Source organism: Crotalus tigris, unplaced genomic scaffold, assembly GCF_016545835.1.
Source record: "Crotalus tigris isolate CLP2741 ecotype Arizona unplaced genomic scaffold, ASM1654583v1 scf7180000023589.2044511, whole genome shotgun sequence".
Taxonomy (NCBI): domain Eukaryota; kingdom Metazoa; phylum Chordata; class Lepidosauria; order Squamata; family Viperidae; genus Crotalus; species Crotalus tigris.
Genome location: NW_024100062.1, coordinates 132,495 through 159,488, shown reverse-complemented (window position 1 = coordinate 159,488; position 26,994 = coordinate 132,495). Strand labels below are relative to the sequence as shown.

At 42.3% G+C, this 26,994-nt stretch overlaps 1 protein-coding gene across 2 annotated transcripts; it reads left to right on the top strand.

The window, feature by feature from the left end:
• Positions 1-1,296: 1,296 nt before the first annotated feature.
• Positions 1,297-26,994, top strand: ACER2 (alkaline ceramidase 2). 2 transcript variants are annotated; one of them, XM_039319432.1, is made up of 6 exons: positions 1,297-1,718; positions 4,014-4,128; positions 13,190-13,331; positions 19,768-19,905; positions 21,333-21,470; positions 23,132-26,994. In XM_039319432.1, exons 1-6 carry the CDS (start codon positions 1,611-1,613, stop codon positions 23,316-23,318), a joined length of 828 nt encoding a protein of 275 aa, XP_039175366.1. In that variant the 5' UTR covers positions 1,297-1,610; the 3' UTR covers positions 23,319-26,994. The 2 variants fall into 2 exon arrangements, with proteins under 2 accessions (XP_039175366.1, XP_039175367.1); XM_039319433.1 differs by having other exon boundaries at positions 1,315-1,406.

Genomic DNA, 26,994 nt, shown 5'->3' with positions numbered 1-26,994 from the left:
ATGAATCCAGAAAGTCAGGGGTTGCTGCTTGCTGAAACCTGTTTATCTCACCTCAGTGTTGGGACACACAATGGGAGAAAAGGAATATTATTTACCCTTTGGAACCCCAATAATATAAGAAGCAAAAATGTTTTCACCACAGCCACATTCCAGAGCCAACAGATGACATTTTGGCCCTGGTTAGAAGCAACAAAGAAGCTCCCGGTATCTTCTTGGATTCTATATGCAAGTTTCTGGGCTTGGAAGACCTATTGTCCCAGCCACTCTGCTAATTACTAGTGTGAATTATGTCGCTGCCTTGCTTAATGACCACCAGGATTTATGACCATAATGGACAGGGTAGTCAAGGACTACCTGTAACCCACTTTGACACCTGCTATACCTGTTCCATTTATTCTGGATGAATCAGATTTACTAGCTTGGAATGTAGAAATACGGTAACATATAATACAAATATTTTCTCTTGTCCATTGGAAGAGTTCAAGAAGCCGCTTGCTCTATGACCTTGTAGAGAAAAGGCAACAGTAAAGAATGTTCTCTTATAACAGGGAAATAACCAAGCAACTAGCCACGTCATATAAATCAGTTGGGGCAGGATGAAAAGACAGAAAATATTTTTTTCGCGTTTTTATTTCCAGGGATTCCCCCATCGATACAAAGTGATGTCATGGCAGGTAGCAACAGCATTTCCCCTTCTGCTTCTGGCAGCTTCCAGAAGTTTGGCCGAGTTCTCCATCTCCAGGGAGCAGCCCAAAAATATGAACTTGCAGTTAAATACATTGAACCTGCAACTGAACGTTTCCAAGTTATATCATTGCCATCTGCGCATTAAGAAGCATGCTCTCTGAAATATCATTTGCGCTGCATAAAAGCCGTTTGAGCAGTTAATTTTGGAGCAGTTTAAACCCTCCCGCTCCCCATGTAGAAAAAGAAATATCGTTTTGATTGCACAGTACACTTTTGGGTCGCTGGAAGCATTAAGAACCCGACACATTTGAAAACCTCACTGAAGAAAAGTAATTTGCTTTACATTTTAAAAAATGCATTCAAATTGCAGCCAGGGCGGCTAAACGGTCCAGGGCTCCTGCAACTACAAAAACAAAATGGCCCAAGCTCTCGTTAACGTCGAGCTTAGCTAGCCGCCCTCTTTTGCACCGCGCTTCGACTTGCCGGTACTAGAACTCGCGCACCGCCACGCTCCACAGCCCGAGCGCTACAGCCTCCTAGCCAGGAAGGCAAACGGTGAAAGTGGGGGGGAGCTCACCACGTGACAGTCGGCCCATTGCGCAGGCGCGATATGACCGCCTGGTCAGGAGCCGGATCAGCTGGGAAGAGGCGTGCACTGGAGCTGTTGGAAGAGCCGCCCCCGCGGTCTGAGCTCGAGCGGGACCGAGAGAGGCGCAAAGGTAAAACGTCGGGACGCTTCCCAATCGGGCAAGGCAGAAAAAAAAAAAGGCTCAGGCGGCGAGCCTATCGCGGGGCTGCCTTTTGAACATTTCTGCAGCCTTGCGCGGCGCTGCGCTGAGCCGGTTCGCCGGATGAGCGTTCCCCAGAGTTGGTTCTGCGGGGCAGCCTCGTCTTAGCGGGCTGGACGACGCGCGAGTTTGGCCATGAGCGCCCTCCTCTTGTGGGATCATCTGAGGGCGGGCAGCTCCGAACTGGACTGGTGCGAGGATAACTACACCATCGTGCCCACCATCGCCGAGTTCTACAACACGGTGCGTAATCGGAGCCGCCATCCGCCTCTCGGGGCATCAGTCCGTGGGCGAGCTTTAAAGCGAGAGCCCGAGGGCTTTGCAAAGGGCGAGGGGCGCTCGGCGCACGTTTGCAATCGCCCCGCGCTTGTTTGCCACTGCTCTCGGAGGGTTTGGAAAGTGTTGCGTGCCTGGGAGCCGCTGCTGGAATAGTCCAGTTGAGCTCCTTGCTTAATAGTATGGAAAAAGAAGGAACGGAGCATCAGGTGCCCTGACTACCCCGTAACGTGGCGGGCAAGGTTCTGGCTTAAAATGTGCCATTGTGGTTTGCAAACCAGGGTTTCTTGGCTCGACTCGGCTAGAGAGCCACGATTTAACATGCGAGAATGTTCACGTAACGTGTCCGTTGCCTTTCTTGAAACGCGATTGGCAATAGGATTCTGTGAGGTTTTGCTACGCGTCAATTTTGAGTAGACCGGCGTTTTACAACTTTAGTAACTTTTTTTAAAAAGTGCGTGGATCTCAACTCCCAGGCTGCGGAATTCAGGGAGTTGAGATCTACGCGTCCTAAAGTTGCTAAGGTTGAGGAATACTGGAATAGACACAGAAAGAGGAATTTATTCATTTTGTAGGTTCTCCATCTCATATACACGAACCTGGATGGCTAACAATGAAAACAGTGAAAACAAAACAAACCAAAATTAAAAACAGAAATAGTAGCTAAAATGGGCTCATCATGATACCAGGGCCCAGGTTTAATGGCAAAACCAGTTCTTTAGTGTCTTGTGAAAAGGCAGCAGAATACATACAGTTAGTTCGTTGGGTTTTACAGTAGTTATTTGGGCCTTAGGAGGCAACCACACACACAGCACAATCTGGTTACTGAATTAATCCCCCCCCTTTTTGGGGGGGATCTGCAGGATATATTGAAGCATGATGCTTACTAAACTGATATTAATATAGAACACTATGCTACCCAAAACGCTAACCAAGCTTAGCATGTTGTGAACATTTAACTGTAAATTGTACCTGTTTAAGTTAATCTAGTACATTTATGATTAAGGATGGCAGAAAACTTCCAAAGTTATGAATTTGTATTCTTATTCCCAAAAATATTAAGTGTTTGCAGCTTTTCTGGATTGTTTTCATTTTTAGTTAAGCACTTTCTTTGAAAGCAATTTGCTTTTCATATTGGAGGCTAAAGCTTAAATGGATTGCACTTGATTAATAGAGCAAAGCAATGGTCTCAAATTGTTGCAGTCATTTTACATTTTGCTTTAGGAAAAGGGGATTCTGGACAAATTCAGTTACATTTAAGAGGCTATAGTGGTTGACAAACTTCCATAGTTGTACATCAGTGTAGAAATTATGCTAAACAAAGGCGTAGCTTTGAAGATGATAAAGACTATAATTTCACCATGCAAATAAGGTTGCTAAACTTAACTTGCGTACACTTGTCCTATCATCCAAGCTTGGTTATGTTACCTGTCTTTATTTGGACATATAAGAAGATAAACCACACCAAGTCAAAAGTCTGTCTACTTGATTACCTGGAGGTGATTTTGTTGACTTATTCCTGCAATATTTGCTAAGTTAGCTGTAGGTCCTCTAGTTGGAATTAAGTATTCTATGTTTCCATGAAACTGCTTTATGATATTACAGCAGAAAGAGGTGTCTGGGGCAAATACTGACAGTAGTGGGATTTTGTTAGCAACAGCAGCTAGGATTGCTGTCACTAAGCAAAGCATTCATATAATGTCACACTTTAGAACCACATTGTTTAGTGACAAAAATGCCAGTTCCAATTATAGTAACTCAAGGACTACCTGTAGTTAATTTTTCATCTCCATCATAACTTTGAATGATGACTAAATGGGTCAGCCATTAAGCAAGGACTACTTCTATACATGTCCCTGGGCTAGATCCTGACTTGAAGAGATCTAAATAACCTTTTATTTCTAGGATCCTCTGTAGCTGAAGTTCACTGTCTTCTCTGAAATCATTCCTCAAAGGGTGGGAATTGTTTTCCAATATAGCTGGATTAAGACAATCCAGCAACATCTACTATCCTGAAGGAGCTGAATAGGGTGTTCGGCAACAGATGGCAGAGCTTACACTGTGGCGAACTCTCTTCACTCACTTGATCTCTACAAACTCAGAAGAATCCCCTGATTAATTACAGTCTCCCTTTTGTTATGATTGCTAAGGCTCCTACTTGATTAATGGCGCAAAATTCCTTCCAGAGAGAAGGATTGGTAGAAAAAAAATATTGAGTAATTTCTTTCTGCTTATTTAAATATTTTCCACTTTTCTCTCTAGATAAGCAACGTCTTATTTTTTGTCTTGCCCCCTATATGTATGTGCTTATTCCGACAATATGCAACCTGCTTCAACAGTGGAATATATTTAATATGGACCTTGCTAGTGGTTGTAGGTAAGTTATTCTGCTTTTTTATCAAATGTGACCTAAAAATTAGGAGTTTATTATCATTTTTAAATTACGTACTACCATGAAATCAAAAGAATGGATGTGTAACCATATAACTATAGGTGGTCCTCGACTTAACGACCACAATGGAATCCAAAGTTTTCCTTGTTACGCAAGACAGTTAAGTGAGATTTGCCCCATTTTGTTACCTTTTTGCCACAGTTATGTGAATCACTGCAATTAAGTTGGTAACACAATTGTTAAATGAATCTGGCTTCCCCATTGACTTTGCTTATCAAAAGGTTACAAAAGATGATCACGTGAGTTTGGACACTGCAACCGTGTGCAGTTGTCAAGCATCTGAATTTTGATCACATGACCTTGGAGATGCTGCAGCGGTCATAAGTGTGAAAGAAGGTAATGTCACTTTTTTTCAGAGCCATTGTAACTTTGAACAGTCATTGAATGGATTGTTAATTGAGGACTACGCATAATTCGGAAGCAGAATATGTACTTAAAATGAAGAACAGTATTACGAACATCATGAGCCCTTTAATGTGAGCATCCTAGAACAAGCCAAAGGGGAAAAAAAATGTTAGAGAATTCTTGGACGCTTGGCACACAGACAAATCAGCCATCAACAGATACATAGAGATAAACAACATCTACATACCATTCAAAAGAGACAATTGTATAATTTTTATTAAACCTAAAAATGGAAGATGAACAAGTGAAAGAAACAATGATAATATGGGCAAAAAATTTTGGGCACAATATAGAATTAGAGAAATGGCAAAATATATGGGAAAGAAACTATAAATTGACAATGGCAACTGCTTATAAAGAAAACTTATATAAAATGTTTTATAGATGGCATCTAACGCCTGTGAGGTTAGAAAATTGTTTAAAAACATGTCTAGTAATATTTGGAAATATAAGCAAAAACCAGGCACGTACTATCATATTTGTTGAATGTGTCCTAAAGCAAAAAAAATTTGGAGAAAAATACACATTTGGCTAGAAAAGATGTTAAGAAACATGTAGATTTTAAATCGGAATTATTTTTATTAGGTATAATATCAGAAAAATATGATAAAACATATATTTGATGTTGCATGTATTAACAGCAGCAAGAATTGTATTTGTCCAGCACTGGAAAAATGAAGAAATGCCATCTGAAGAAGAGATAATCAAGAAAATACTAGACTGTGCAGAAATGGACAGACTGACATTGAAAATTAAAGAAAAAGAATATTTTCAAATATGGGATGTATTTTACCAATGGCTGGAAAAACAGGGTAGAGATTAGGATTTTAATGTGTACTATTAAGCAAATTGGACCCAGACAACACGTTATTTACTAAGCACTTATGAATTGTAAATAGAGAAAATCAATAAAAAATATTATTAAAAAAGAGACAATCATATAACCAAAAAAAGAAAAAGACCACAACCTCACCATTACTCAGCACCCAGATGAGCAGAGATTAACACCAAGGTTAGCATTAGAGCAATAATCAAGAAATAAACGATACCTCAATCAAGGAGCTACCAACTCAGTCCAACAAACAGTAAATGAGAGCTTAATCAAGGAACCATCAAGAGCACTTCCATCAACACTGACAAGAAAGTCACTAGTGTATAAAAAGAGCAAACCCCACTGATAACGTTACCTAGTTTGGTAATAAAACATCTGCAAGAAAACAACCAAGCTCGGACAGTACCAAGACCCCCATAGTTCAATCCTGGGCTACAGATATTCTCTTCTATTGGAGTACTGTATTAAATATCACAGTAGTCCAAATCTATGCCCCAACCACTGGTGCTGAAGAGGATGAAATTGACCGGTTCTATGAAGCCCTACAGCACCTTATAGAATTAACACCAAAAAATGATGTCCTTATCATCATGGGGGATTGGAATGCTAAGGTAGGAAGCCAAAAGATAACCGGAATAACAGGCAAGTTTGGCCTTGGAGTACAAAATGAAGCAGGGCACAGGCTAATAGAATTTTGTCAAGAGAATACGATGGTCATAACAAACACTCTTTTCCAACAACCCAAGAGACGACTCTACACATGGACATCACCAGACGGTCAATATAGAAATCAGATTGACTATGTGCTCTGCAGCCAAAGATGGAGAAGCTCTATACAGTCAGTAAAAACAAGACCAGGAGCTGACTGTGGCTCAGATCATGAGCTTCTCGTTGCAAAATTTAGGCTTAAATTGAAAAAAGTAGGGAAAAGCACTAGGCCACTCAGGTATGAACTAAATCATATTCCTGATGAATATACAGTAGAGGTGACAAATAGATTTAAGGAACTGGATCTGATAGACAGAGTGCCTGAAGAACTATGGATGGAAGTTCGCAACATTGTACAAGAGGTAGCAACTAAAACCATCCCAAAGAAAAAGAAATGCAAGAAAGCAAAATGGCTGTCTGAGGAAGCTTTGCAAATAGCTGAGGAAAGAAGGGAAGCGAAAGGCAAAGGAGAAAGAGAAAGATACACCCAATTGAATGCAGAATTCCAGAGAGTAGCTAGAAGAGATAAGAATGCCTTCTTAAATGAACAGTGCAAAGAAATAGAAGAAAACAACAGAATAGGGAGGACCAGAGATCTCTTCAAGAAAATTGGAGATATGAAGGGAACGTTTCATGCAAAGATGGGCATGATAAAGGACCAAAATGGCAGAGACCTAACAGAGGCAGAAGAGATTAAGAAGAGATGGCAAAACTACACAGAAGAACTATACAAGAATGAGCTTAACATCCCAGATAACCACAATGAGATGGTCACTGACCTCGAACCAGACATCCTAGAATGTGAAGTGAAATGGGCCTTAGAAAATCTGAGCAACAACAAAGCTAGTGGAGGTGACAGTATTCCAGCTGAGCTATTCAAAATCTTAAAAGACAATGCAGTAAAAGTGCTACACTCAATTTGCCAGCAAATTTGGAAAACTCAACCGTGGCCACAGGATTGGAAAAGGTCAGTTTACATTCCAATCCCAAAGAAAGGCAATGCCAAAGAATGTTCAAACTATCGCACCATTGCACTCATTTCACATGCTAGTAAAGTTATGCTTAAAATCCTACAAGCTAGACTCCAGCAGTATGTGGATCGAGAACTACCAGAAGTACAGGCAGGTTCTCCAGCACTGGAGATGGATAATCCACGCAGTGGGTTGAGACTGTATTCCTGGCCAATCAGATCAGTCAGCCAAAGTTGCCACGCCCCGTCTTGGACCATGATCCTTTAGTCTTGACTGATCTGGCCATGCGAGACATCTACAACTTTTGGCTCCTGGGCAGGTATAGTTCCTTTCCATTAAGGGGGATTTTTTCTAGTAGCTGAAATTGCTTAGTTTAAAAGTTAATTAGAGATAATTTAATTCAATTTAATTGACCACTCAAAAATTTCCTTGCTAAATTGTAAAACTCAGGAAGTCAGATTCCTACAGGGGAAACCACCCCCACTTAAAAGGGGGAAATCCCTAACTCCCCTCCCTAACCAACCCCAGCCACCTTCCAGCAGCCGGCAGCCGCCTTAAACAAACGGGGAGGCTCGGGCAACCCCTCGCGTTTAAAACAAACAAACAAACAAACAAACAAAAAACAAAAAGACAGAAAGGCAAGCAGTTAGCGAGGGAAGCGGAGGACAAAGGGGACGCATGCTGGGAGGGAGATTGATTAAGGGAAACAGCTGGCGTGCGAAGGAGCAGTCTTTTCACTCCAGGCTGTTCAGGATTTTTTAAACGAGGCGCCATTGTCTGCACAGCTGGAAGCACGCGCAGCTCTTTGTTACAACCGCACGTGGCATAGGCAGCCTTGTTAACACATGCGCAGTAGTTTCCTGGCAGCGGCGGCCATATTTTTTGTCCAAACAGGGGAGTTAAAGTTCCTTAAGAAAGCTAGCTAGCAGGGTTTGCTCCCCAGTGGGAAGAGACCACCACGGACGTATGGGTCAGGAACACCATACGTCATGGTCTATCTCTAGAATTTCTCTCAAAGCCCCCGAACCGCTTCCGCCCGTGCCCCTGTCCCACAAACCCAACAAAGAGAAGGCTCATGAACGAGGCCGTTCAGCACCTTCTAAACATACGGGCCGTAGAGCCGGTGCCTATGAACCAGAGAGACCAGGGGTTTTATTCTATCCTCTTCGTGGTCCCAAAACCCTCGGGGGGTTGGAGAGCCGTTTTGGATTTGAAAAGGCTAAATTTCTACATAAAATACCGCAAATTCAAAATGCAGACACTACGCTCCATCCTTGGAAGCGTAAGGAAAGGGGATTTTCTGGCATCGATCGACCTCACGGAGGCATACTTGCACATCCCTATCTCTCTGGCTCACCGCCGCTTTCTACGGTTTGCCTACAGGGGGCACCATTTTCAATACAGGGCACTTCCATTCGGCCTGTCATCAGCGCCCAGGGTGTTCACCAAGATTCTGGCGGTTCTGGCAGCACAACTAAGAAACGTACCAGTCAGAGTCCAGTGCTACCTGGACGATATTCTAATCCAGTCATCGTCCGCCCAGCAGTCTCGGGCGGACCTAAAGTTAGTGATAAAAATGCTGCAGGACCACGGCTTCTCGGTGAACTTTCCAAAGAGCCATCTAACCCCAACTACGAGAATACTCCACCTGGGAGCGGTCATAGACACAAAGGAATGCAAGGTGTACCTATCACAGGAACGCCTCAGCAGCATAAAGAAAGCCGTAAAACAGGTAAGCCGCGGTCAGTCAGTGACGCTGGTCTGTCTTTCCCAGCTGCTAGGGAAGATGATATCGACCATAGCAATAGTTCCTTGGGCAAGGCTGCACTCAAGAGAACTGCAATGGTTCATGCTCCCGTTTCAGAGACAACAAATCAGTGCATCCCGGAAGAGGGTAGGCATACCTCCGAGAGTACGACACTCCCTCAGGTGGTGGCTATCTCCAGCTCTCCTCAGGGGGTCCCCCTTCAGGGAACCAGACAGAGTCGTAGTCACAACAGATGCGAGCTTATTCGGCTGGGGAGGCCACTTGGGGACCAAGTGGACACAGGGCCGCTGGTCAGCGGTGGATCTCCGACACAACATAAACTGGCTCGAGCTGCGGGCTATTCACCTAGCGTTAAGGCATTTTCACAGCAGCATAAAAGGCAGGCACGTACTGGTCCTGACGGACAACGTGACAGCCAAGGCCCACATAAACCGTCAGGGGGGCACACACTCTCGCTCGCTCTCGGCCGAGGCCCTCCTACTGGGGGCCTGGGCGGAACAAAATCTGGCCTCCATAAAGGCCGACCACATATCGGGGGAGGCAAACATCCAAGCAGATCTGTTGAGCAGATCAACAATAGATCACTCGGAGTGGCAACTACACCCGAGGATCTTCAGGGAGGTCTGTCACCGCTTCGGGCTTCCCCAGGTGGACCTTTTTGCCTCTCCTTCCAATGCCCACCTAACTCGCTTCTTCTCCGATTCCCATCCAAGGGAGCAGAGCAGACGGACGCGTTACGGAGCCCATGGCCAAGGGGGCTCCTGTACGCGTTTCCACCCTTACCTCTCCTTCCGGCGGTAGTACGCAAGATTCTGCGGGAAAGGGCCGAGGTAATCCTTGTGGCCCCTTATTGGCCAAGGAGACCTTGGTTCGCAGACTTGAGGAGTCTCTCCCGCACGAATCCATGGCGGATTCCTCCGGAGAGGATCTCCCTCAAGCAGGGGGAGATCTCCCACCCAGAGCCACAATGGCTACAACTAGCCGTCTGGCTCTTGAACGGTCAATTTTAGCCAAGGGGGCTTGCTCACAGGGTGTAATTAGGGTCATACAGGCATCAAGGCGCCCCTCCACGAACCGTATCTACGAGGCCACGTGGAGAAGCTTCCAATCATGGTGCTCTAAACAGGAATTGTTACTCGAAGGGATCACAATTCCCAAGATCCTAGAATTTTTACTAGATGGCCTAGAGAGGGACCTCTCGCCAAACACACTGCGCAGGCAAATCGCCGCCCTCTCAACTATACTTTCTGCCAGCCCCGGTGAATCCTTGGGCAAGCATCCCTTAATACGATCCTTCCTCAAGGGGGCTGCAAACATCAGACCGCCAACCGTGCACAGGTATCCATCGTGGGAACTACCACGAGTACTACAAGCTCTTACCAGAGCGCCCTTCGAACCACTCAAAACATGTGACATTCGCTATCTGACCCATAAGGTAGCATTCTTGGTAGCCATCACGTCAGCTCGGCGGATATCCGAGTTAGCTTCTCTCTCAATGAGGAAGGACCTGTGCCTTTTTCACAGGGACAAGGTAGTCCTAAGAATAGACCCTTCATTCATTCCAAAGGTCAACTCCCTTTTTCACAGATCACAGGAAATAGTCCTACCAGACTTCTGTCCAAACCCGCTCATCCCCTGGAGCAACAATGGCACACCTTGGACGTACGCAGGGCACTAAGACATTACATTTCACGCACAGCGGAATTCCGACGCTCGGAAGCGCTTTTCATATCCTTCCACCCTGCTACTAGGGGCCGGAAGGTCTCGTCCTCTACCATCGGTAGGTGGATTAGGGCATGCATCACGGGGGCATACCAGGCGGAGTCCTTGCAAGTCCCCAAGCATATCACAGCCCATTCCACAAGGAGTGCTGCCACCTCAGCAGCATGGGCCATGCAGGCTTCTATTGAAGAGGTATGCAGGGCAGCCACTTGGGCCTCGCCCTCTCCATTCATTCGTCATTACAAAATCGACAGGTACTCCTCTGCAGAGGCCTCCTTCGGTAGGAGGGTTCTCCAGCAGGTGCTAGACCAAAGTTGCACACGGGACCAGTCTATTCCCCAACCCAAGGGACAATAGGCTTTGGTATGTCCCACTGCGTGGATTATCCATCTCCAGTGCTGGAGAAGGGGCGTTGACTTACCTGAACGCCTTTTCTCAGCACGGAGATGGATAATCCACACCCACCCTTATAGACTAGAATAATAGGGTATATTTAGTGGAGCCAAAACGTCTTACTGTTAGTCAATGGCTGCGCTCGAGTTAAGACTAAAGGATCATGGTCCAAGACGGGGCGTGGCAACTTTGGCTGACTGATCTGATTGGCCAGGAATACAGTCTCAACCCACTGCGTGGATTATCCATCTCCGTGCTGAGAAAAGGCGTTCAGGTAAGTCAACGCCCCATTTCGAAGAGGCAGAGGAACTAGAGATCAAATTGTCAACATACGCTGGATCATGGAGAAAGCTAGGGAGTTCCAGAAAAACATCTACTTCTGCTTCATTGACTATGCAAAAGCCTTTGATTGTGTGGATCACAACAAATTGTGGCAAGTTCTCAAAGAGATGGGAGTACCAGACCATCTCATTTGTCTCTTGAGAAACCTATATGCGGGTCAAGAAGCAATAGTGAGAACCGAACACGGAACCACTGATTGGTTCAAAATTGGAAAAGGAGTCCGGCAAGGCTGTATACTGTCGCCCTGCCTATTTAACTTATATGCAGAGCACATCATGAGAAAGGCAGAGCTAGATGAATCAAAAGTTGGAATTAAGATTGCCGGGAGAAATATCAACAACCTAAGATATGCAGATGATACCACTCTAATGGCAGAAAGTGAAGAGGAACTAAAGAGCCTCTTGATGCGGGTGAAGAAAGAGAGTGCAAAAGTTGGCTTGAAACTCAACATTAAGAAAACCAAAATCATGGCATCCGGCCCTCTCAATTCCTGGCAAATAGATGGGGAAGAAATGGAGGTAGTGACAGATTTTATTTTTCTGGGCTCCAAGATCACCTCAGATGGGGACTGCAGCCAAGAAATTAAAAGACGCTTGCTCCTGGGGAGGAAAGCTATGGCAAATCTAGACAGCATTCTAAAAAGCAGAGACATCACCCTCCCAACAAAAGTGCGTATAGTCCAGGCCATGGTTTTCCCAGTTGCAATGTATGGCTGTGAAAGCTGGACCATAAGAAAGGCTGAGCACCAAAGAATTGAGGCCTTTGAACTATGGTGCTGGAGAAGACTCCTGCGAGTCCCTTGGACTGCAAGGCGTTCAAACCGGTCAGTCCTAGAAGAGATCAACCCCGACTGCTCTTTAGAAGGCCAGATCCTGAAGTTGAAACTCAAGTACTTTGGCCACCTAATGAGAAGGAAGGACTCACTGGAGAAGAGCCTAATGCTGGGAAAGATTGAGGGCAATAGAAGAAGGGGACGACAGAGAATGAGATGGCTGGATGGAGTCACTGAAGCAGTAGGTGTGAATTTGAATGGACTCCAGAAGATGGTAGAGGACAGGAAGACCTGGAGGAACGTTGTCCATGGGGTCGCGATGGGTCGGACACGACTTCGCAAGTAACAACAACAACATTAAATTTGGTCAATTGAGTTGACCAAATACAGTATATAAAAACAGGATAAAAATCTAAGAATAAAGAATAACTATATGGGGAAAATCATTAATTATTCCTCTAGAGCAGGGGTCCTCAACCTTGGCAACTTTAAGACTTGTGGACTTCAACTCCCAGAATTCCTTAGCCAGCTGGCTAAGGAATTCTGGGAGTTGAAGTCCACAAGTCTTAAAGTTGCCAAGGTTGAGGACCCCTGCTCTAGACCAGTGGCTCCCAACCTTTTCTATACCCTGCACCCTAGAACGCTTCTTATATATTATCGCACCCCATACAAAAGTTTGAAATAACGGCAACGAATTATGCATATGCACTATAATTTTGAAAACCCAAGTGTTCACACTTCCTGGAGTGTCGTCCTGCACCCCGGTTGGGAACCCCTGCTCTCGACAAAAGGACTACACAGGATTTTTCCTGCTTCCATGTTTTTCAGAATCTCTGAATTAAATATTTCCATGAGACTGGCTAAGCAAAATCTTCGCAAATTGAAGATTTGGCGGACAGGTACATTAAAATTAATGTTGCTTTTGGAGGGCAAGTGATGCCTTTTTCTTGCTAACTTTTTAATTGTATGTTTCATCTAAAGTACAAAGTCTTAATTTTCAGACAGCCGTTGGAAAACAGTGATATGACCATGCCTTAGTGGTAGAATAATAATTGTTTGTTGTATCTCTGCAGGGATCGGATCTGTCTACTTCCATGCTACGCTTAGCTTCCTGGGTCAGATGCTCGATGAACTTGCAATACTTTGGGTCCTGATGTGTGCTCTGGCTATGTGGTTCCCCAGAAGGTATCTACCCAAAATGTTTAGGAATGACAGGTAAATATCTCTGGAAAGCATTGTGTTCAGCTTTTGTGCCTTAATATCATGTCTGTTTTCTTGAAAGAAAGAACACAGAAAGATGATTCTTGACAAAAACAAGTGCAGGAAATTAAAACTGATGTGTGGTAAGCTAGCCTTAGCTTAGGTCTGTCTTTGTATAGGCAAGCAGATTGGGATTCAGCTCAGTTACAGCTGCTCCAACTTGCCCTGCAGCTACCCTCCCAATGTTATGGTTTTCCTATTGCTGCCTGTGATAGACAAATGACCAAGCAGAAGACAAAGCAAGTTCTTCTCCCAGTTTAGCCACAACATTTAAGATTAGGGAAAGTGTATTTAAGTAGTTGCCTCATAACATAACTGATGACTGATGCAAAAAAAAAAAGGCAGAAGATAAATGTTAAAGTTCAAGATTGTTTTGCATGTTGGCTGGAAAAGTAAAGGGCACTGTCTTGAGGGAATTTACCCAGTTTGGAAGAACTACACAAACTAGTTTTGTCTAGTGGGTTATTAAGGCACCACTCTAGAAACCGGGAGATGATAAATTTCCTGCCTTAGTCCTGAAAACCGGCTGGGGGACCTTGGACCAGTCACACACACTCAGCCCAACTCACAGCCACGGAACTGTTGTAGAGGAGGGAAAACAGGAGGAGTAAGGAGTATTAGGTATGATCACTGCTTTGAGTTGTCTACAAAAATAATACATGTGGGATATAAATTAAGTAAATTGATGCCCCAATGGGTCATTGGTTCAGACATATTTGCTTCCTTAAACAGAAATAGAATGACCACAAGTGGGTAAAATAGTGCGTGTGGGAGCTACTCCCAACTTGCTATAGAGTTTTCTTGTGGGAAACTGGTGGGCAGCCTTCCCTTCTCTCCCCTTCTTCTGCCCTCCCGCAAGTTTTAATGCTGGGCTGTGAGTCAGGAATTGTGCATGGGGATGTGCAAGAGGTGCTGCTCAGTTCAGGAAGAGGGTGTGGGTGTGTGCAACAAATGCCACATAGGTCAGATAGAATGCAGCCCCTTGTGTGGGGATCATGGGGACATGTAAGAGATGCCACATTGGTCAGGTAGGGTACACAAAAGCGTGGCATAGATCATGAAGGGTGTGTGTGTGGGTCATAAGGCTGTGAGAGAGGTGTCTTGTAGATCAGAGAGAGCACATGGGGAGGTTGCTGGTAGAGAAAGGTACCTGGAGATGCTTGAGAGTATGTGAGATGTGCCATGCAAGTCAGAGATGTTGCATTGGTGCCAGTATAGATCAGGGTCAGTGTGGGTCAGAAGGCTGCATGGGCCTTCCTCCTCCCTTTTTTCCTTCCCCATTCCTTCCAATTCCCTTCTCTTTCAGCAAGTTAAGTGGCTGTTGCTGGGTGGGGATTGCTGGACTGGCTGGGAAACTGTCATGAAAGGTTGAAAATGAAGTTTACCTGATCATAGCAGCAGTGCAGCAGCAGCCATTAGCTCTGAAGCAGCCACAACTTTCCCAGATTTCATTCCTCAAAAATCATGGATCTGGAATTTTGAACACATGTTGTAAGCTTATTTGAAGTACCTTGGTTTAAAGTCGGTGTCCTAGGATGCACCGTTTTGCCCAGTTAAAGGTCATGACAATGAGAGTTTTAGGGGTATATAGGTATATTTCCATCGGGTGATTGTTGCTAAACCTGTTTGTTCTGGGTAAATTTGGTCTTACTAGAATCTAGTTTTTCTGCCTGGATTCTTTAGTGCTATACATCATAGCTGCCACTAATATAGCATTAAGTTCCTCTGAACTTAGGATGCTCTTTGTAACATTATAGATAAGGCCGAGCAGGCTGAAATACTGACACAAGGAAAAAAATCTATGAAAAGGTTTAGGATTTTTCAAGTGGCATGTTTGTTGGCGGTTGCTGGGGTAATGAGAGAGAATTGGGTTAGAGATGGTTGGTCTAATCCCTCAGCAGCTCTTCCCAAAAAAGATTATAGGATTAACATGTAGCCCTGAGCCCCAGAACAAAGACGAGAGGAGTACAGATATCATATTTGCAATTAATCCCTTTCTTTTGCTCCATCTCTCATAAGTATAGGGCCGATTACTCACTAAGGCTTTATTTGCCATGTGACAAATTATGAAAAATAGCTTAGTCGTCCCCCAGTGTAGCCCCTTTTACATCTATTAAACTACAGCTCCCATCGTCATCAGGCAATCTGGATTTGAGAAATTACCCTTTACTTTAGGGATTTATATCCAGCCCTTCAGAGACGGTTTCTAGGTTGGCAATTTACTGAACAAAAGTCAGTAATTTTATACAATACACACACGCACGCACACATCTGAGAAAGTCTCTATCCTTTTGATGGTCCACAACATTTCTGTGCTTTGGCATTGCTGTCACTCTGGGGTAGCATTGTGGTTGAGCCCTAACAGATGTGAGTGTTGTGGCTGACATTGATTGAGGATTATTGCAAGGATAGGAGCAGCTTGAGATACTTGGCACTGAGCACACCCCGGCAGCCTCCAAGGTAGGCAGAAGGTCTGGCTGAGCCAAGCGCAGCCTGCACAAGTCCCATTCAGCATATAAAAGGGCCAAGAATGCAAGGTTTTTACAGAGAATTTTACTACGGGGTTCAGCCTTGCTAAAAACCTCTGGTTATGATATGGGTGCATTGCAATTTTGCACTTCTCCTTCACCCCCGCTGCTAGATTCGACCTTGCTGCCAAAATTTGGTTGAAAGTGCTTTCATAATTCAGATCTATTTAAAACCATTCCCTCTTTCATAGCTAATGGCAGTCAGACCAACCTCAGGGTTTTTGCATTACAGGTAGTCCTCAACTTACAACAGTTCATTTAGTGACCATTCGAAGTTAACAGCGGCACTGAAAAAAGGGACTTATGACCATTTTTCACACTTATGACCGTCGCAGCATCTCCATATGGTCACGTGATCAGAATTCAAATGCTTGGCAACTGGTTCATATTTATGACGGTTGCAGTGTCCTGGGATCACCTTTTGAGACCTTCTGACAAGCAAAGTCAATGGGCAAGCCAGATTCACTTAACAACCAACTTAATAACTGTCTCACTTAGCAACAGAAACTTTGGGGTCAATTGTGGTCATAAGTTGAGGGCTACCTGTATTTTCTGAGGCTTGTTTTTGGCCGACAAGTCAGTTTTTCTTACTTCTCAAATGTCTATATTCCCACAGCTTTTATTACCTCTTTTTCATCATGATGGGGGCAATAACCCAGTGTTTGTTTTAATTTTTTAATTTATGCCTCTGAGTCGTGTTGACTCTCATTTCCTGCTTCCCAGGGCGGAGGGAGTGATTGGTCCAAGGTCACTCAACTAGCTTGGTGCCTATGGCAAGACTAAAATTCAAAAACACCCGGTTTCTAGCTTGGTGCCTTAACCACTGTGACTACACCAAACTAACTCCCTGTAATTCCCAGAAAAATCTATAAAATATCCCTTTAAACCCTCCCTCACTTCAGTTTCATCCAGAATGATCATGTTACTTTTATTTTTAATTCTAATCACTCTTCTGCAGTCTTTGTGTTTCTCCCTCTTCTTCCACATCCAAAACAATTTTTTTTAATTTCCAAAATTGTTCTGCATTTTCTCTTTGAATATTATCTATAGTCCTTGTTCTGTGACTACAGTTTTTGCAAATGTTTTTTTTTGTATACAGAATAGAATAGGAATAGGAATGGAATAGAATAGAATAGAATAGAATAGAGTTGGAAGGTACTTGGAGGTCTTTTAGTCCAGCCCCCACTCAAGTAGGAGAATCTATACCATCTCAGACAAGTGACTGTCCAGTCTCTTCTTAAAAATCTCCAGTGATGGAGCGCCCACAATTTCTGAAGGCAAGCTGTTCCACTGGTTAATTGTCCTCACTGTCAGGAAGTTTCTCCTTAATTCCAGGTTGCTTCTCTCTTTAATCAGTTTCTCACCATTGTTTCTTGTCCTGCTCTCTGGTGCTTTGGAGAATAATTTGACCTCCTCTTCTTTGGGGCAGCCCCCCAAATTCTGGAATACTGCTATCATGTCACCCCTATTTCTTTTCTTTAGGCGAGCCAAACCCAAGTCCTGCAGCCGTTCTTCATATGTTTTAGTTTCCAGGCCTTTGATCATCTTAGTTGCTCTTCTCTGTACTTTTTCCAAAGTCTCAACATCTTTTTTGTAATATGGTGACCAAAATTGGTTGCAGTATTCCAGGTGTGGTCTCACTAGGGCAGGGTAGGCAACCTCGGCTCTTTTATGACTCATGGACTTCAACTCCAGTCAGCTATGCTGACTCGGGAATTCTGGGAGTTGAAGTCCATGAGTCATAAAAGAGCCAAGGTTGCCTACCCCTGTGGTACTAATACACATTATACAACATTCTCCTTGCACCTTCCATTTTTTACAGCAAACATGCCTTTATAATGCCTTTTTTCTCACTCACCAGATCACTGTTTTCACTGTTTCTCCTTTTTTTTAAAAAAAAAAAAAAACCATTTGCTACCATCTCACAAATGGGCTGTTGAAATAGGCAATAGGGTGCCAGCTCTGCTCACACTTTTTGTGTAGTAAGAATTGGATGCCAGTTCATAAACTCTTCTACCAGTTCTGCTGTAATTCTCAGAGGATCAATTATAAGTTTACCTTTTGCCACTTACAACATTTAGCATTTGGGAGTATGAACAGCATAGTATAGGGGCTCATTTAAAGGGAGAGCTGTTGATATATTCTGATGAATTCCTAAATCAAGCTCATTGTTTGGTCTCATCCTGTAGCTCGACCCATACAGGTAGGTAATCCTCAACTAGCAGCCTGGTATCAGTGGTTCATGCAGTCATATCCTCAGAATTTTCTTTATGTGGTCACCCATAAAGTCAATGCCAAAATTGTACTTGGCACAGAAAGCAGTTGTGCAGTGATGAGTGTGATGACGAATAGAACCACCTTGGAAATGACCAAATAGCTCACTTTGCCTTTTGCTTTCTTGAACGCAATTCAGAGTGCTTACTAAAGATAGATAGATAGATAGATAGATAGATAGATAGATAGATAGATAGATAGATAGATAGATAGATAGATAGATAACCTTTATTGTCACTTTTGTTTAGTGTGGGCACAATGGCACACATTAAAAACGAAATTTAGTTGCTCTCAAAGTGTACACATGCACAGCACACACTTAAACATACTATATACAATATGTGTATAGACTTATACCCTTACATGTAAGTAACATATAAATATTAACCAGTGTACAAAGAGTGGACAAAGTCTTGCACAACTTAGACCGCAGTTAGGCGTAGGACAACATGATATGGGAAAAGAGCAGGCAGAGCAAGTTAAGCGACTTGTCAGCCTAGAGTCGTTAAGTTCTCCCAAACGGTCTAAGTACAACCCTTCCTGACTTCCGTTGTGAATAAATCCTCATCAGATAAGGGTCAATGGAATTCAGGAAGGGTTGGGCTCAACTTGTTCTGCCTGCTCTTTTCCTACATCAAGTTCTCTAACTTTGGTCTAGGATGGAGCAATAAATCTTCTGAACTGGAACTTAATTATGACCCTTATCCTTCTTGAGTGACAGTTATTCCTTTATTGTTTGCTTTGCATTCTTGGGTCCACAAAGAGGCACTGTTTCCAGATCTTGCTACAGATACATTTTGTTGTCCGTAGTTACTTTGTTGGTTTTTTTTCCATAATGCAAGTGGAACAAACTTGTTGCTGGAATTAAATTGGGTCCTCTCCTTGTTACTGGAGAGGGGTTTTAAATTATTCCTGTTCACCTAGGATCTAGAGTGAAATGCCTTTCACAGAAGCGGTGATTGTTTCATTTTATTACAGGTAATCCTTGACTTATGACCGATTGCTTAATGACCATTCAAAGTTACAATGTACTTACAACCTCTTCCCAAAAAGTTACAAGTGCTGCACTTCCTGGTCATGCAATTGCATTTTGGGCACATGACAACTAACACATTTATGACTGGTTGCAATATCCCAGTGTTACGTGATCACGTTTTGTGACCTTTTTTTTTTTTTCGCCATTTTCTGACAAAAAATATCCATTGGATAAGCTGGATTTGATTCACACAACTCACTTAATGTCTGTTGTAAAAAAAAAAGTGGTTGTAAAATGAAAGTCTGATCAATGGCGACTGCAATCACTTGCGACCAAATTTCCTGGCTATTCGTCGAGGACTACAGTACTTGTACATTTTTGCAAACAATTGGAAATGGGCAGCATATACATTTTCTAAGTAAGTCAAGTAGGTGGTCCTCCATTCCGCATAGTCCTTTAAAACAAATGCATTTGGATTTGCAAAACTTGTGGCTGTTTTCCCTCAAACACCTGAAGCATTAATTATACCATGCAAATAGTTTTTGACACCTGTTTTTATGTCTTTATTTCATCCTCGAGTGATTCTATTTAAAATATATATATAATTTTTCAGAGGCCGGTTCAAAGCAGCAGTGGGCATTCTTTCTGGAGTCACTACCTGTCTCGCCTTTGTTAAGCCCGCCATTAATAACATCTCCTTGATGACATTAGGTCTTCCCTGCAGCGCCCTGCTTGTTGCAGAACTGAAAAGGTATGTACCAGACTGGCTGAGACAAAGCAGATAAATTATGCTTAGATGTATGACTAATTCATTTATTTAGAACCCGCCTTTATTATTTTTAAAAAATAACTCCAGGGAGCGAAAATATCCAACATACCTTCCTTCTCCTATGTTCCACACAACCGCAATCTTGTTAGGTGAGTTGGTCTGAGCAGGAGGATCTGGCCCAAGATCACCCAGCTGGTTTTCATGGCTAAGGGGGGACTAGAACTCACAGTCTCCCCTTTTCTAGCCTGGTACCTTAACCGCTGACTAGACCAGGGGTAGGCAACCTTGGCTCTTTTATGATTCATGGACTTCAACTCCCAGAATTCCTGAGTCATAAAAGAGCCAAGGTTGCCTACCCCTGGACTAGACCAAATGGGCTCTCCAGTGCTGATGAAGTTTGTTCCAGCACAACCTCATCCTGTTTCTAGTTGAAAGTTGTCATTTGGCTTTTTCGGTGGTAGTGTGGTCCTAGGAGAAGTACTCTTACTCTCTCCCCCCCCCTATAAACTTGCTTGATACATAACTCCAAGTGTAGCACGTGGTCTGAACCCCATTTTGAGGCTTTAGAAGCTCTGATGTTAAATACAAAGAATATTCCCCTAAATACAGAACCTGGACTAGATGCCACAGTACAGGGTAGCCATTAATGAAAATTCAAACCATTCATGGTAAATGCTCAAAGAAATCTCATAATCGTAAGTTATGGACCAGGGTAGTGGTGCCATGTAAAGAATACATATATATGTGATTGATATAAACCATGTATATACAATATCAAATTTAAACCAAAATTGAACTTATGAAAGAAATCTGATAGATGTTAGATTTTCTTCTCAGTAAGCAAAAATCATCTCCCCCCCCAAGTGTTATTGCACTAGGTCAGAGGTAAGCAACCTTGGCTCTTTTATGACTTGTGGAGTTCAACTCCCAGAATTCCTGAGCTAGCATGGCTGGCTCAGGAATTCTGGGAGTTGAACTCCACGAGTCATAAAAGAGCCAAGGTTGTCTACCCCTGCACTAGGTGATGCTATATTGTTGCAGAAGGAAGCAGAATTCTTCAAATTCGTCTTTTTAGGTAGAAGAATAAGTCCAATAAGATCAAATTCTATGACATCTCCTTTACTTGAGATTTGGCTGCTTGCATGCTTCTGGTCAGCTATGGTCCCAAAAAGTAGTGGCTACATTGCTGTGTGGTTTTTGGGCCGAGCTTCGGTCAGTCCGTCTCAATTTTTTGGACCATAACCTGTAGACATTGCTATCTCTGATACTTCATTTGTGTCAGTCAGTAATTCAACAGACTTACTAAAAACTGTATTTTGATCAATAATCCAGGTTGATTTAAGCTTCCACGCGTTTTATTCCTTTACGCTATTGCTGATATAACTCCCAGTTATCCCTTTTGTTTCTAGGTGTGATAATGTCCGAGTGTATAAGCTGGGACTATTTTCTGGACTGTGGTGGATGTTGGCACTATTTTGTTGGATTAGTGACAAAGTATTTTGTGAGATTTGGTCATCTTTTAATTTTCCTTATTTACACTGCGTATGGTGAGTCCTAGTTTTATTCTCCTTTTTTAAGTATTTCCCTTTGCTGGTATATATACCTGTTTTCATTGTAATAGCAGCACAATTTCTTGGTGTGTTTCATATTAAAATCAGATCTCGCTTAAGGTGGTTTTGGTGATTAGTTTGTTCCTTAAATCAGTCAAGTTAGACAGCATTAAAGAAATAAATTCTGATAGAAAAATATATTTCTGTTCCCTCATTTGTGTTCTGGCAATAGCATAACAGGGTGTGTTAAGATTCCCAAGAATAAGGAAATTGCTGGGCCTCCTTTCATAACTAGAGGCTGATATTTTTGGGTCGAGGTGCTACAAGTTACAGTAGGTGGAACAATGACATAAGATAGCAGAGGGATTACACTAGGGACAAAGATTTTTCTAAGATTTTACAGGGATGCTGTAGCTAGGGATGGAATATTGAAGGAACAGTGCTGGAAGTCTGTTCTGAAGTTTAAACCGGGGGGAGGGGTCCAACCTTGACAACTTTAAGATCTGTGGACTTCAACTCCCAGAATTCCCCAACAGCTATGCTGACTGAGGAACTGTGGAAGTTGAAGTCCATAAGTCTCAGCAAGTTGTCAAGATTGGATCCCCTGGTTTAAACCATTATTTCCTAGCTATAATCAATGTCTCCTATTTTTGACAGATTATCAAATTTCAGAGTCTGAGGGTCTTTGGAATCGCTAAAAAATAGTCCAGGAGTTCCAGGTGGCCCACAAACCAAGACTACTCCATTTCTGCTTCAAATCCTGATTGGAACCTTATTTCCCTTAAATCAGAGAACCAGTACTCCTAGAAGCAGCTGGTTCATATTGTGAGATCTCAAATCAGCATCTCTGAGAAAGGAAGCTAATTTGCCTTCTTTCCAGAGAGGAAAAAGTTGCCAATGCACATATAAAAGTGTTAACAACTCCCCCTGGGCCCTCTCAATGTCCTCGAGTGGAGCCCTGGGATCCAAGCTTGCCTTCACAATACACACAATCTGTTTTACACCCTGTTTCCAGGGTACAACAGAAGGCAGAGCAGCTACTGAATGTTTTCTGTGTTGCTATGTGAGTAGTATAAAAATAAAACTCATACAAAAGCTCTCCACTTCTTGAGGAAGTTTTGTAGTTGCTTTTCCCTGCAAATTGCATACTTTGCTGCTTCCACTGACCCCAAGCGATGCTCCTCCTTGTGAAAGAGTGCAGAGAATAGCAACAGTTAGGTCTGGAGGCTAAAACATACAAAGAACGGTTATAGGAATTAGGTATGTCTAGTCTAATGAAAAGAAGGACTAGAGGGGATATGATAGCACTGTTCCAATATTTGAGGGGCTCCTACAAAGTCGAGGGGGTCAAACTATTTTCCAAAGTGCCAAAAGCAAGACAAGAAACAATGGATGGAAGCTAATCAAGGAAAGAAGCAACCTAGAACTAAGGTGAAGTTTCCTAATGGTGAGAGCAATCAGCCAATGGAATAGCTTGCCTTCAAAAGTTGTGGGTGCTCCATCACTCAAGGTTTTCAAAAAAAGACTGGACAACCATTTGGCTGAAATGGTAGAGGGTCTGACTAGAAGACCTCCAGATGCATTCCAACTCTATTATTCTATATTCTAAGACCTGAAATCAAAACAACCCTTAGTCCTTTTGCTTCTGTCTTTTCCAGGCACATCCTCATCTGTATTGCAGCTTACTTGGGCTGCGTCTGCTTTGCCTATTTTGATGCTGTCTCCGAGATCCCCGAACAAGGTCCCGTCATCAAGTTCTGGCCCAGTGAGAAGTGGGCATTCATCGGGGTCCCCTATGTCACTCTCCTCTGTGCTCACAAGAAGTCTCCCCTCAAGATTACTTGAAAGGCAATGGAAGCGTCCCATCCTCTTTACCTGCTCTTTCTCCAAAGGGCCTGAATCTCTAGTGGGAAGATTGCCCAATGAAGTCCTTGCTCTCTTCACTCGGCAGCAGAGGACACCTGATGAGGTTGTCCGAGCAGAATCTCAAAAAGTTTGTTCCAAGTGGTCTAAGTAGGCCTGAATCCACACAAGGAAACATGGAAAGCAGAAAGCCTGTATTTCCACAAGCGTACCTCCCCCCAAAAGTAAAGTTATTTCTTTTCTACTTTGACTGCCTATCACTTTTGGTGGGCAAGGAACTGGGTGACATCTTACCCTGCCATATTAAGCAAGGAGGAGTGGAAAAGTGGGTGTCTATTTCTGTGAGTGTGTGGATGGCTATGTTCTGGTTTGGAAATAATCATCAGATTTGTGTATTAAGGATTTAATAGAATTGCTTTGCAAATACTTCTCTGCTGCCTATTTATATTTACACGTTAATTGAACAAATGAAATCCCTTTAAACTCTGGGTCAGTTTAAGAGGAGAACAATCCTTGAGAAGCTGGCTCTCTTAATCCATCAAAATATCAAACACATGATAATATTTTTTTTATCCACATATAATAGTTCACTCTTTGGGGACTTGTTTACTGATAGTTCAGGAAATAAGATGTAGGAGAAAAGTCAGTGAAGAAATAAAAATTGTAGTTGAAATGACTGGTTATGAGGCTTTACTTGCTCTCCAGGCAGTTAAGTAATATTTCAGCCGAGTTCTTGGAAGGAGAGCAATTCAGCAACCATCTACCAGATTTCTGCAAAAAAAAAAAAAAGCAGTTTATCTCTCAATCTCTATTTTAATTCCACATTCTTTGCAAGCAAACGAATGCATTTGGAAAGGTTTTAGTTTAATTATCCGTCTGGTTTTTTTTTTTTTTTTTTTTTTGCCTCTTGTTGCTATGACATACTTTTAGGAGATAGTTATATAGAGAGCAATCAAGCCTCATTATTCATTTCCATTTTTAAGCAGATGTAACTAAATTTCAAGGACAGTGAAGAATCAGTACTTTGGTTTCTGCAGGTGTGAAAGCTTCTTAAATTGTGCATACGTTGGAGTGTTCCCCAGATTCTGAAATATTTTAACATTTATTAAAATACATGTCAGGGAGTCAGTAAAATCAAAATGGTGCTCATGACCATATGGTTAAAAGTTCAGCCCCTTTTTTGTGATGCAGGAGAAAAAACAGACTCCCGATGAATACTCACTATTTTGATTTTTTTTTTGACTGATCCTGTAGATGACTCTGCAGTGAGTCCTATGAATTTTGGAGCTTTTAACATCGCTTTTTAAAGAACCCTTTCTGTTGTACATTTAAATGATTTAAATTTAAGACATGGGCTAATATAAGATGAGATGCCCAATAAATAATAGGCCACAGCTTAGTGGTTTGGGGGGAAAAGGAAAATACAGGCTACAAATAAGTTGGTTTGTTTTCTAGCATATGCAAAAACAAAATAGGCATTTCTATTCCTGGATACAACATTGTAAAAAAAGTTGTAAAGTTATAATTGTAAAAAAAAAAAACCCACTTCCTGCAACTAAAGTTACTCAGTTGCTGATGGACCAAGCTGGGTAAATATTTCTGCTTGATTGTGGAATTGAATTTTAGATGTTTTGTTCCTTTCTATTGCATTTGGTGGTGACTGCTCAGTTCCTTGATGCATTGCCAGAAATGTTGCATGGAGCATTAAATAAATGGGGCCAACTGGCCATGTGGAACTTTTCCAAAGTGGGATGATCAAGTTGATTGAGACAGCTTTACCATTGTGGGGAATCTCTGGACCGGCCTAGTTCCATGCCTAAACTGAGTGCCGCAAGGCTCTATCATTATGGCCTGGTCCCCAACTTGGCGATAGGATAATTCAGTGCTTTCCCTTTGAACTACAGTGTTTGGTCATGCAGTTGAAAAATAGAAGACACATCTGTTTTTTCAAAGCTGGGACAGTTTACCTTAAGTGATCATCAGTAGACGTTTCCCCGATGGCTTGAGGCAGATTTCTTTGGCCAACCGATGGCAAAGTGAGTGTAGATGAAGTCACCAACACAGCAATGATATAGCTGTAATTGGCCAGTTTCCTCCCCATTTCTTGCCACCTGATTACCAGCACAGATCCTAATCCCATACAGCAGTGTTTCCCAAACTTGACAATTTTAAGGCATGAGGACTTCAACTCTGGTTGCTGGCTGTGGAATTCTGGGAGTTGAAGTCCACATACCTTAAAATTGTCAAGTTTGGGAAACACTGCCATACAGTTTTGAGCTTGTCTGAGTTGGGATAAGCTCTGAGTTCTGAGTGATTTGAGACAGCTATTTGGGGTCTTCAGCTTGTAGGAATGGATAGGCAGGCGTGTTAGTTGTATGTTGGTTTTCCTAAATGATTGCCAAGGCTTCATACCCCTTTTGATGCTGGGTATTGTGGGTTCATTGGGAAGTCTTTGAAAAATGCAGCGACAGAGAATGGGATGAAGATCGGTGGAAGAGCAGAAGGTTGAAACATGATTTTTTTCCCCTTTTTTAAACAAAACAAACCAGTAGCAAAATATGTAGTGTTCTCTATATTGTAAAATGCCTGCTGAAAGGCCGCAGGTAGCTTTATTTTTATTTTCTTTTATTTAAAAAGTTACCTATTTTCCCCTTAATTTGCAGTGCTCAGTTATTATTGTCAAGCTTTTGAATCCTGAAATACTTGTTTACAGTGTTACAAGAAAATAAAAATAGAAACAGTAATGCTTATTTTGAAATTACTTTAACAATTTAGGACACAGGCTTTTGAGTTTGGGAAATAGACGGTCTGATAGAATTATTTAAGTATTTTCTTAGATGCTTCTGATGTTTTCTGTCTTGTATCAGCAACATCAAAAAAAACAAAAACAAATTATACCTTCTTGTAATCAATTCCACTACCTATACTTGACATGAAGTTGGCATGTGTTTGAAGAACTGTACAAGGCTGTGCAGATGAGGAGAAAATATAAAGGTGAACATTTATGAAATGTAAAAGTTCTTCATTGTATGTGTCTCATTTTGTGGGAGAGGAGTATAGAAAGGATCTTCCTAGTAAACAACTAGTTGTGGGGCACTGTTTAATTAAAGAACTCTAGTCTTTACTTGTTCAGTTATGCCAAACAAAAAAGCATTTTTCATCTCATTCTCGGGGGGGGGGGAATGTGAATTTTCTGGGCTTTAGTTGCAACTGTGCAGTTATTTATTTTAAATATTTTTGTGTATAGCATATTTTGTGGAGGCATATATTACGATGCTGAAAAACCTTTTTATGTGGTTTCTTGTGTGTTTTTTTTTAAAGGTTAGGCAATTCAATCGTTCTCAGGTATATTAATAAGTCTGAAAGCATCTGTGCTGTGTTTGTTTATACATAATGGTGACAAACTTTCTCTGGGATGTAACCACTTGATTAGGACCTCAAGATTGGTATCTTGACGATTTTTTTGATAACCTTTTATGCAAAGATCCACTCTGCTTTCTGCTCTGATGAATAAGTCGTTTTATTCATTGCTGTACCATAATAAAGTACTTCCTCTCTTAAAAGTGAGTTTGAAATATTAAGCAATGATCTAAAGAAGCGGTCTCCAAACTTTTTTTTTAATATGTACCCTTATCAATAAAACATTTTTGATCATGCC

Bases quoted from the DNA above. Each gene is read 5' to 3' on its own strand.
- ACER2 (XM_039319432.1), top strand. From the start codon at position 1,611: ATGAGCGCCCTCCTCTTGTGGGATCATCTGAGGGCGGGCAGCTCCGAA. The intron at 4,129-13,189 runs GTAAGTTATTCT...GTATCTCTGCAG, and splicing joins GACCTTGCTAGTGGTTGTAG to GGATCGGATCTGTCTACTTC. The intron at 21,471-23,131 runs GTGAGTCCTAGT...TGTCTTTTCCAG, and splicing joins CCTTATTTACACTGCGTATG to GCACATCCTCATCTGTATTG.